The sequence below is a fragment of the Petromyzon marinus genome, chromosome 2 (genome assembly GCF_048934315.1).
Source record: "Petromyzon marinus isolate PM22_M1 ecotype Great Lakes invasive population chromosome 2, UKy_Petmar_22M1.pri1.0, whole genome shotgun sequence".
NCBI classification, from domain to species: Eukaryota; Metazoa; Chordata; class Hyperoartia; order Petromyzontiformes; family Petromyzontidae; genus Petromyzon; species Petromyzon marinus.
The window spans coordinates 12780539-12793180 of record NC_133668.1 but is presented as its reverse complement, the minus strand read 5'-3'; the positions used below and the strand labels follow the sequence as shown (position 1 = coordinate 12793180).

At 47.7% G+C, this 12642-nt stretch overlaps 1 protein-coding gene across 1 annotated transcript; it reads right to left on the bottom strand.

Annotated features, from left to right (window-relative positions):
- Positions 1-2078: 2078 nt before the first annotated feature.
- LOC116947071 (anterior gradient protein 2 homolog) lies at positions 2079-8057 on the bottom strand. Its single transcript, XM_032962480.2, has 7 exons — positions 7849-8057; positions 5944-6007; positions 5324-5376; positions 4456-4532; positions 3676-3739; positions 3129-3212; positions 2079-2683 (listed from the first exon to the last, which is right to left on the bottom strand). Exons 1-7 carry the CDS (start codon positions 7964-7966, stop codon positions 2634-2636), a joined length of 510 nt encoding a protein of 169 aa, XP_032818371.1. The 5' UTR covers positions 7967-8057; the 3' UTR covers positions 2079-2633.
- Positions 8058-12642: the final 4585 nt, after the last annotated feature.

Here is a 12642-nt window from a genome sequence, read left to right as displayed (position 1 = left end):
GAACGCCCGTAACAGCATATAGTGCCTTTACCAAGGCGCGATATAAATATACCAAGGTGCTTGGCAGGAATTATAAAATTGTACATAGCATGGCCATTTGAAATGAAGAATTTGGTTATTGCAAGTGGTGGTGATGATGCAGTAGAACAAGAGGAACTGGTGAGGGGTTGGTATAGACCTGGTCTGGCCATTTGAAATGAAGAATTGGGTTATTGCAAGTGGTGGTGATGATGCAGTAGAACAAGAGGAACTGGTGAGGGGTTGGGATAGACCTGGTCGTAGCTTGGGGGGCGAGACGAAGCTGGGTGACTGAAAAGTAATCAGTTATTGTATTGGGAAGACAAAGGGGCTGGAGCCGGGAGGGAGACTGTGCCACCGCCATCGTAGTACCCCGCCCCGCGCACGACGTCCGCAACATCTGTGCAGTGCCAAGAGTGGAGTCGCGGCCGGGTCCGCAATGAGGAGGAAAGCGCAGCCTCGACCCGGTTTTGCTTGCCACGGACGCGAAGCTTCCCTCCGAGTGAATGGGACGGCAAAACCTGTGTGATGTTCATGAATAGGAAGTTTTAACGAGATTCGTTCATATGAAGGCCAAACGATGCATGCATTGCATCGTTTTGTCAATTGATGTTTTCATTTAGGCAAGTGACATGGTCATGTCACATTTTGACTATTGGTGCACGCAAAGCTGAACGACCAAAATTTTGAAAGAAAGCGAGATTATTAAAATGCTGCTAATAATGGAATTGTAAATAAAGCCTGAATGCAGACATTGCTTGGGTCTTTAATTCAGAAGACGCCTCACTATTCCTGGCATCAGTAAACAAATTATGTCCCTGTGCTCCAAAACTTTCTGCATTTTCAGATTGTAATGTGATTGAGGATGATTGAGAGAATTTCCTTTGCAGTGTAGTTGGCTATTTTTTGTGTAGTAGCGACTAGCATGCTTAGAGTGTAGTTTTGCAAGTTAAACACTTATTTTGCACCGTCTGTAGCCAACCATGCTAATCGGAGGGGTGGAAATCTCGTGAAAGGTGGGTGCTCATTGTTGCTTGCACTCCTGAGCCAATAGTGGGAATTCCAGTTCTGTGGCAGGGGCCAGTGCAGCACAACCATTGCTAACAAAGTGATACACATTTTTTTTCAAGCTTTGGGAAATGACGGAGTTCGGCTTCAGCTGCGAATGCCCAACATGATTGCAAGGTTGAGACGAATAACTGATGCCTGGCCAGTTTAAATGCGGATACCGACACTCTTTGGTTTTTATTCGGTAAAGCCACGTCGGTAAAAAATAAAATAAAAATGACTAAATTAAATCGCGACGTTTCGGGCGCAACACAAGCGTCCGTCATCAGGTGGGGACAAACACAGCGAAGACACAGCGAAGACAGTTGCTGAGATATCTCACGCTGTGTTTGTCCCCACCTGATGACGGACGCTTGTGTTGCACCCGAAACGTCGCGATTTCATTAGGTCATATTTATTTTATTTTTTTACCTACGTGACTTTACCGAATAAAACCAAAGAGTATGGATTCTTGCAGTCACGAAAACCTCCAATCTAGAATGCGGATACCTGTTGAATCCTCTTGCGTAAGGTTGAACAGATCAGTTTATAAGTCTTAACGCCAGCGCATCATTTACATTACGATTATTACCAATTTTTCAGCATTGGTTATTTAGCCAGGACATGGTTTCAATGTATAAGTGGTGGATTGATTCAATGCTTTCATTGAATATTCGGAGTTAACAGTGGTTCACTGCTGTGTGATCGATGGTCTGGTAAGGTGTTAATGAAATCACATGTCGGACTCTGAATTTCTCTGGTGGAGAAAGTGAGTGGATCTGCCATGAGACATAAGTGGCTAGAGCTTTCACCCGGTTCACATTGTAAGTCATCCGATGTGGTTTTGGGTTGCACCGCTTGTTCGACATTATATCCGACGTTTGTTCAGGAACGCATCGGAGAGCGGTCCAGCACAACCGTGAAAACCTCCACCGTGTTTTATACACCAACACGAACTGATGTCATTGGATCGGCCGAATAGCAATGGCTGTTGAATAATGCCAAAAGGAGTCGACGTTTGAACAAGGTTTATTGTGTGTGTAAACGCAAACACCAATATGGCATGAACTTGCTTATGGCGGCACTTATACAGCGAATGTAGTCCACGGCTTCACGAGTGATGGGCAGAACTGAGCAAACAACAGCAGTTTGATAATTCATAAAACCGAGGGAATGTGCATCCACGTGAGGCCGTGTTGGGAGTTTTGCAGGGATGGGGAACCCGTTTCTTATGGAGGGTTGAACAGCACTTTCAAATACCTTTGTCAATCCACACATTTAATACACAACGCGGCAACGTCTGAATTGACTTAAGTGATACAACAATTAAATACGCAGTGTCGTCGGTTGGAAAATAGGTTTTTCTCTTTGATTAATGCGGTTTACTAGCCAGTGTGAAGCGGTAGGCTATGTGTGGCCGCGTGCCCGATGAAATGTTGCGGGTCGTATCCGGCCCAACCCCTGGAAGAGTGTGGGGCTCGATTCTGAAGATGACATTTTCTGATGCCATGGCAGTCACAGTGGATGGATGCGTGCACATTGGATGGATGTGTGCGCAGCTGCCGTCTTCAAAACTCCGTGTGCAGCAAAACCTTTGCCTTCTTCATGTTGGCCACCACTGCCGCAAACACAAGAATTAAAGTCGTTAGTTGTGCCGAACGGTGTGACAAGGATGAACAGGCTGGTCTGGATATGTATGCTGAATGGAGATTAATCTCTATAAACATACAGCTGTCGCGTGTAGAAAACTTATTCAGGCTCAGCTTAATTTCAGCCAACCTATTTGGTGATATTGACGAATGTGTCCAGTTTGTTTGTTAATATTAGCCAGGTGTCTCCAGGTCTGTGACCCAGAACATTTCCACCCCCGGCACACTACATCTAATATACTTTTTGCTATGGCTCTGGCAATTATTCACGTGTCTATTTCAGTCTACCAGTGACCACGGATATATTCGGTGAGAAATGCAACTGTGGGAGCCTGACACAGTTGCACTAAGCAGCACACTCCATTGCTATGCCACTGACCCAACCTTAACACGAGCCCTAACCCAGGCACTCACGTAAGTTCAGGTCTTCTGGCTGGTACGTGTACAGCTTGTCCGAGTACTTTCCGGCGATGTCAGCTCTCACAGTCAGGGAAGGATCTGTAAAGTTATTTTTTTTAAATAAGCAACGACAATAATTACAAGACGAAAAAAACCCCTGCCCAGTATAGCCTAAGACCCTACGTAGGCTGTTGAGGGCAAATGCTGTTAAAGAGCACCTCTTTAGGTCGTGAAGAAACCGGTCTCTACTCACAGAAAACCCACGTGTACAGATGGAAAATAATCCACTTGCTGTACTGCCTTTTATAGATATATATATACCCTGGCAAGCCAGGAGCTAGCGACCTCGACGCTCACGGGTGAGACTTTTCACGAATTCGTGATCCACCAAACCTCCAAAGGGCTATATTGCAGACGCACATCGCCACCAGCGCCCCACAGCTGACAGCACGAGACTCTGCGTCTTAAAACAAGAGTGAAACGAGAGTGTGAATGGGGAATGGCGTGGTGTTTGCTAACTCTGTGTACGCTCCCGTTATGTCTATGACGGTGGTTCACTTACCCACGAACATGATCCTTGGGACGTAGTAGCCATCAGGAGCCAGATGTTTGTCGTGGGTCTCGAACTGAGAGACGATTGTGGGAACAAACATCATTAGGTACACAGCTATTCACGGCCACGCAACGTGTGCAATGCATTTCTATATATTATTGTTTAACAATTATTATAGGCTTTACCCTTTCTTTGCGTTCTCTCGGCCTAAAGGCATTTTGGCGTTCTCTGGTCTAACACTGGTGAGACAAGGCGATAAAGAAGGCTGCCTCTTGTGTAGGCCAATCATTTTCAAAGACTACATATATTATCAGAGCATGTTTGTTTGCATGTTTTGTCACAAGTATGTGTGGTTAATGCATACTTCATGCGTTGATGAGACCCAAAAGGTAGACGTGAATCCAAATACCTATACTGACGTCGCTCGCCACTGATGTTAGCTGTGACTCAGAATCGAACTCAATCACAATATGTGATTAGAACAACGTTCGTCATGCAGTGTGCTTACAACTGTGCCACCGCTCCTTCAAACACATAAAGTACACACGTGCACATGCATGTACTCTATACACACACGTGCACATGCACGTACTCTATACACACACGTGCACATGCATGTATACACACACGTGCACATGCATGTATACACACACGTGCACATGCATGTATACACACACGTGCACATGCATGTATACACACGTGCACATGCATGTATACACACGTGCACATGCATGTATACACACACGTGCACATGCATGTATACACACACGTGCAGATATACTTGCGTACCACCAGGTTAAGAATGATGAAATCTTGATCTGCCATCTTTTGAGCCTCGGCATTCTCAGCAAAAGCTTTCTTGAGTCCTTTCGTGACAAGCATAAAATAGTACAAATATTATCTATATATTATACATATATCACCTATATATAATGCATATGTCATCTGTATCTCATACATATATCATCTATATATCATCTATATATAATACATATATCATATGTCGCAAGATAAATTACACTCTCCGTGGGATATGTGAGCTAGGGCGCAATATAATTTAGCGTCGACTTACGACCCATAGCTTAAAGAGAGGATCCATGCCTGTTACACCTGGCAGTTCACCAGCATTGATTCAGACAAGCCTGACTCTCCTGATGAGAAACGGTGTGTCAAAATCGGCGCAAATTTGGCTTGTACTTGAATTAGTGCTGCTGAAATGATGCACTCCCAAAGGGCCATGGGGCCTATTCTTTGCGTGTATTTTTTTTTTAGATAAAAAAGAAGACATTTGCCTGCTGGTTTATTTTGTTGTTTTAGCAATGGAGGGCTTGTTTTAATTACGCCAATGAAGCCAACGTCAATTGAGCTAAACAAAACAAGCACTTGCAGTGCAACTGGTACTGCCCAAATATCCAAATGCTGTAAAAAAAGATTACCTGCAAAAAGCTTAGTTCGGATTACACACAGCAGCAACATAGTTTGCTACTGCGAAAACTTGGCAGGGTCTTCCTGAAAAAAATATTCTTGAGACTCGGTGAGGATTTCATATATAAATAAGCATCATACGATTATGAACTTAACTCCCAAGCCTCTTTTGGTGTTTGTGAGATTGCCCGAAGGATGGAAAACACGTAGAGGTTGTGCCTCGCTTCCTCACCTTGGCTGTAGGGACACTCTTCCAGGTGGTGAATGACCATCAGTGGCTTCCCCCTGCACAAACACACGCGTTATAGACACACTCTCTCCGCTACCGCACACACACACACACACAATGATACACACCACCATCAATGGGGATATAGAGGCGGCCGGGTATTTCCCTTGGTACACGGACTTGTGCCCTGTGGCACACTTAATAGGTGCTCGCTAACAGCACGTGTCCCAACAGCCTATGTAGGCTATACACGAGACCTTCAGTCTTGTGTGTATATGCGGTTTGGGGAAGCGGTGGCATAATGCAACCCAGTCAGCTGAGCTCGAGCCCGGCAACGGGGATTATCTGAAGTCGTGCTGGACCCCCTCTCGGTTGACTCAGCTTTAAATTAGTACCTGGTGCGATGTGTAAACATCAGGACCGATGAGAGAGATGATGGGTCACACCACTCCCAGGTGTACCATGCTAGCTTTAATAACAGGTGCACGCTAACAGCACTTGTCCGAAAAGTCTATGCGGACATACGGATATATTTGTCTCTGAATGCATCAAAGTGTATGTGTGTGTGTATGCGGGTGGAAGTAGTGCAGGATCTCAGTGCTGTGTGACCCATTGCTTCTTACTCTTTCTTGGCTCTGTAGAGCCCTTCGCTGTAGGTCTGCACCCATTCCGCCTCATCCGCCCAGCCTGCACACAGCACGCGCACAGCACAGCGTGAGAACGCGGCGAGGTCAGCTCCAGGCTCCGCGTTGAGGGTACAAACTCCACCCCATGCTTTCCATTCTCGGGTGATAACGCGTGCAGGTGGATTCGTCGAGTCACTGGAATGCACTGGCAGTGGTTTCATTGCCAGCGCTTTTTCACCTCGAGACCTCGAGACCCACGCAGTGATGCATAGACTCGCATATTGACCCATACACTCACAAAGAGCCCGATAGACGCACATTGAGAGACCTGTAGATTCACACAGAGACCGATAGACTTACATAGAGACCCAATGAACATGATAATTAGGTGCAAGGGTGAACCACTTGCAAGGACTTGCCAGGTGTCGAAGGAGGAACGTTGCGAGGTGTGGCCAGAAGATGGCAGTGCTGATGGTCACCCCGTCGTATGAGTCAAAAAGTAATGGAAAATAGATGTGGCATGATATAAGTGAGGCACTTTCACGGTGGCTTGGAAAGATGCCTCATGTGACGCAATGTATTCGCCCTGAAGGGTCAGGGTAAGTTGGTTATTAAAATGTAATCGATGTGTGGCACGCCAGTACTTAATTATTCTCTATTGATTCGTACCCGGCACGCCCATGTAGCCGCAAATTCACGGTCAGGGAAAAGTCTCGTGTAACAATAAGCAATTACAATTCGGGGTTTACTCCTTTAATAATGAAATACATTATTAAGTACATGTGGGATTTCATGACATTCAGATCACGTCGCTGTGTATGTGTGACATCTGAAGAGCAAAGCCAGTCAATGGGATGGCAGTCAAGGGAGGGTTGCATACGGAGGGACGACCCAAGCGGACGTGGATTGGTTTTGTGTGGGACACGCGTGAGATGGACTGCTTACATTCGTGTGCGCATTGAAATAGCATCACGAGGAGATCGTAAGGATGATGTTGGTGATGATGACGGTTGTTGGTGGTGGTCGTAATGGTTGTGATGTTATGGTGATGAAAAAGTGATTATAGTGATCACCGTGATGCTGGTAATGATGACAATAGAGGTGGTGGTGGTGCCTAATAATTTAGGCAACAGAATTTCGATTGGCATCATCACGACCATCATCAACAGTAAAAATAATTGCAGCAGGTATTGGTGTAGCTATCAAGTGTGCAGGCGGTGCAACTGCACCGGGGCACACGGGACGGAGGGGCATTTCATTCCGTGTACCAGGGAGCACGTCGACCACGCTATACGCCACTGCCAGCAGATGTTCACAGTGGGCTTTGCATAATAAAAATCGCGATCAATTAAAAGTCACAGCTTGCTTAGGGAACAAGCAAGAACACGCGCGAGCTGGAGCGATCGAGACCAAGAACAACGCGAGAAGCAATAAAGGCGAGGCGAAACAACGCGAGAAATGTTACAAATGAGGCACTCTTTCGCGACAATGCATAGAATCTGATGGGATGTAATCGTTACAACGCCCGCGAGCGACGCTCGTATGAATCAACTCTCCCGCAACGCGCCTCGTCATATCTCAGAAGCTAAGCAGGTTTAGCCTGCCAAGTCCCTGGATATGCGACTTGCCATACATAGCACACTTCATATCCTGCGAGGGTACGTAGTGTGCAGTCGAGGGCAGTGCAACTAAATACATCGCCGTTTCGGACTTATATGTTTCCACGTTAATGGTGAAGCACAGTCAAATAAACCACACGTCCCCACGTGGCGTGGCCCTCGTCCAGCAGTGGATTGACAAAACGGCTGTACAAGTATCCGTAACTGCGTCATGTGACCCCCGTCCGCCCGTCCGTCAGGTGTCCATCCCGAACCCCCCCTCCCCCCGCTCCTCCCCAGGTACCTCTGGACAGGGTCTGGGGCATCTTCTTCGACTTCCTGCGCGACTGAGTTGTCGCGTCCTTGTTGGCCACGACGGCGGCCACGCAGACGCAGACGATGATGAGAACCGAGAGCTTCATCACGACGGAGGATGGACGAGGTCTCGCCAGAGGAAGACGGTGGCGTTGTTGGAATGCGGAGATGTGCAGTGCTCACATCGTGGCCCCGCTTTTAAGGACGTCTTGGCTCGGGCACGCCCGGCTGTCGCACCCTTTTTTTGCGCGTGAGTGTTGCCGCCCATAACCCGAAGGTGTTTGGTGAAATGTTGCTGGCAAACCGCGCAGCGTTGAGAGCGTGAGGGCCCGTGGGGAATGTTCTCAGCGACAGTCGACCAACGTGTCTAGTCGTCGTCATCACTACTATCAGTCATCCACCCACCCATCATGATGATGATCACGATCGCCATCATCACCAGCACCACTACCACCACGCTCATTACAATCTACATCAATTAATCTACCCATCTTCATGATCATCCCTGATCGATCGTCACGATCACCATCATCGCCAACACCGACGCCATCACTATCTCCATCCATATAATCATGTTGAGGATAATAATTTAACATTTATCGTACATTCGTCATCATCATCATCACGGCCGTTAACGTGCAATGCATAATTTAATGTAGAATCATCAAGAGCGCGTTTTCAGATTAGTGTGCAGGCGGCGCAGCGGCATCGGGGCCCACGTGCTGGAGAGGTCCACGTGCTGGAGGGGCCCACGTGCCGGAGGGGCCCAGGCGCCGGGCGATGAAGAGGGAGGGAGGAAGGCAAACGGGGTCCCATTTCATTGCTGGCACCAGGTCCCGTGCCAACCACGCTGCGCCACCATTGGTGACCGTGATTGAATCAGCGATGCGTGTTAGAAGTGAAACTAGCATTGCATTTTAATTCAATAATAGCAATTACTGTACAACAGAGACAGAGAGATCATGTGCCCCGCCACCACCACCACGGCCGGTGGTGGCACACGCTTATAATCCAGCACCGTGGAGGCGAGAGTCAGTGGATCACACAAATAACGTGAGAACTCCCCCTTCCCATAAGCGTCGCGGAGGTGCCATACACTGTGCTCGCCAGGAGGAGTCAGTACAGCTAGATGTGGACTCCGACCTGTTCCGTTTGTGTGAGATCGAATGTTTCCCTCTCGCACGCGTGCGTTTTTCCGAGTGCTCCGGTTTTCTCCCACATGTAAATACTCATGAATTGGCCGATAACACCTTGATATATAGAGCACTTCAGAGCGTGGGCAATGGCTGGTGCCAGCTCACCACGTGGCTGCCTGCTTTCTTACATGTGGCTTCACGTATCTCTTTAATAGTGCATACTGTGCGCGTTATAAATAAAGAAGTTGAGTGTATTATATATAATGTAGCCAATAAAGTCAGGTCCTACGCGTGAAAACCATCATCATCATCATGAAAGTCCGTGCCCAAGGATGATGACCGTTCTTGCATCGGGAGTCGGTAATCCTTCGGTATGTTATAAAGGTGGTGGAGAGATATAACACACATCGTGTACGTGCAAGGGATGCATGTGCAAGGTATTTATTCAAGGGGTTGGGGACTTGCGCAGGGTCCTCACCCACACACTCTCTCGGCTCGCTCACCAGAGTCCAGCGACATGGAATGAACCCAGGACCGCTGGTGGTGGGCTCGTTGCAGGTGATTTTGTCTTCTCCTGGACGGGTTGTTTTCCGTGGCGAGAAAAAACAAACAAACAGCGCTTGTACTCTCCCATCACCATGAAAACCACAATGGTATTAGATTTATAATAAAATCGTAAATTTTGATTTAAAGCTTTCGTGACTGCAGTGATTCGTATTCTTGGTTCTTTCGGTGTGTGAAAACACCTGATGATGACTGTTTGTGTTACAGTCGAAACGTCGTGAGAATTTAATTGTTTTATATATTTTATTATTTTACTGTTTCCCTTCAACGTGACTTTACCGAAAGAACCAATAATAAGAAAATCGTCGTTTATTCTCAAAGGATTGACCACAACACACAATTGTGTTGTTCCAGCTTAGTCAATTCGTGACGCACACGGTCACCCTGACTTCAAATACCGCTCTTGTGTTGTCTTTTCCACATTTGTATCCCGATTTGTGCTATCCGTGTCACGTTATTGGATGAAACCGCATTCAGAACTCTCGCAGAGCAGTGTTAAAGAACCGCCCGCGTGAGCGGATATCACGGAGCGGCCTCTGAGGCCCCCACCTCAAGTGACATCTGGTCAACAGCATAGTGAGGGCATCACTTTCGCAACCCAAACCATGCTAAAGAGAGCAATGTTGTGCAGTAATTGATGACCGTCCTGATACCATCAACTCAATTCTTTCACACACAAAACAATACGCTTGAGAAGCCACTGTCCAGACTCAACCTCTGCATAGTTTGCGAAATCTGATGAGATCGGACGTGTTCTGGGGTAATTTGGCCATCGGCTGTATAATGTGAAGCTGTTTTACTGACGACGCGAGTGCGAGATCGCAAACGAGGAATGCGGGCGCCAGACCGCGCGCTCCTGTCACGAAGCGCTAAGGAGACTCGTCGCTCCGCGATTGGAAGAGGCAGCTTCTGAAACCGGTTCTCACGAGCCCTCGGGGACAGAAGCTCGCTAACTGGTGAGCCCACGTGGAGCTTGCTCACTGGTTCATGCTCCACGACCGCTCGCATCACGAATCGCCTGCGGTGTTTTGGGGCTTTTTATTAAAAATTTTCTATTGTTATTGGTCTTATTCGCTTGACGTGTACAATGCGCGTGTGCTTGTGTGTAATTTGTGGGTGAGCAGTGGTGAAGTGGTTTGCGCACTTGCACAACGAACCCGGCGATCCGAGTTCAATAGTACAATTCCCGCTCACGACCAGTTACAGTGGCGGATATTTGAAGCGGTAATAGGGCCTCTCATAGGTCGACTCAGATTTTAAACGAGAACCTGGTGTGGTGTATAAACATAAGCACTCTGGAGACAAACGCGACCGTGCCGGCCTTCAACAGGTGCTCGACAGCAGCACTTGCCCCAACAGTCTGTTAAATGCTATACGGGAGATATTTGTATTTTTTCTTTATACGTCCGCATGTGTGTACATTATTTATGCAATACATGTGCGCGTACGTATATGTAGAGTATGTGTGTGCGCAATGCATGTGAGCACGAATGCGTGCGTGTGTCTGCCGACACGTGTACGTAGCGTGTTCAATGGAGCATGCGTGTTACTATAATAAAAACACATTTAGATATCAATAATTCACATATCTTTGCTAATCTGCCGTGTGATGAAGGCCTCCTCGTGCCTTATCTTGTCATGGCGTGTGCTTGACCGTACTTCACCACGCTGGTCAGTGCGGGTTGGTGAAGGCGGTGCCCGCAACCGATTCAGACATCACTCGCGAGAGGGGGGGGGGACTGCCTCGGAAGGCGAGGGCGTCACTCCATCAGGCGTCTCCCTCCACATCAGGGGCGCGCCTTGCACATTCCCAGCTCAAAGCGTTCACCGCGTGTCAATCGAGCTGCGGTTTAGATCAACATCAGAATATTTATTTAGACAAGTCAGAATGTTACAACTACAAACAGTATAAAACACGATAAGAGTGCAAAGTAGGTTAAGCTAAGCAAATGATCACTTCAAAAATAGACTTTTGTCGTACCAGGTATTAGCTTCTACTTCAGAAGCGACCTGGCCATAAATGATAGCTCAACGTAGTGGGTTATATGGAAATTTATAGGAGCAAAATAATCCAAGCGCATGGATAAATCGACACACTGAATTTCCCAGATGTATAGATTTCTTCCCTTTCCTGCTCATCTCGCTGATTCCAACTGCGTTGCGTACAAAGGAACGCCTTTCAAATCCATCGACAGTGGCGACGTCATGTTAAGTATGTGGTTACCCGGCAATGATCACACGATCGCCACATGTAAGAACCCAGTTTAATCAGAGCCGCCTGAAACCTGGTCTCAAACCCATGGTCACAACGTTTCCGGCACACCATCGGCCGTCGAGGTATAGCGTGTAGAGTGGTCGGCATGTGCCCTGGTGTCAATAATTTAATGGGGCCCTCCATACTCTTCGTAGCCTGACGCCTGGGCTTCTCCGGCCCATGGTGCAGTTCAGGGGCGGAGCCAGGATTTCAGGCCGCGGTGACATTCAACAAATTTTAATTTCAAGAATGATTAGAGAGTCAGGCTGTTGAACTAGACGCCATCGGTTGGCGACACACTCTGACAATGCAGTTGCACGGAGTCCGCCAGACCGAGTGTCGTACACTTATACGCAGAATGTCACCCCTGTCACCCCCTCCTGGCTCCGCCCCTGGTGCAATTGCACCGCCTGTACACTCGGTAGGCACGTCATTGGTGTTGGCGCGCCTTGAGCCACTAGACAACATCGGCCTTTTCCTCCTTTGTTTTGTTGCTGTAACTTCGCAACTCTCGCCGCAACGAGGTGTGGTCCAGCACCACAATGCGCTGTGCAAAACAACGCATCAAAGTGTTACGTGGCACACTGCGATGAGTTCTTAGCAATTACCTTTGCCATACCTGCAGGCGACGTCTCTTTGCTCAGTGTGGGAAAGGACAACATCCACTGCATTACTGAGCCTTCCATTGTAGTACCAGCACCGTATGTCAACATTGGGCTAGAAAATGCAATACCTGGGGGTTGGGCGGTGGCGCAGAGGCGCAGAGGCGAGCGCACTGGACTACTAAAATCGGACAACTGAGTTCGATTCCCGGCTACAGTCTAACATC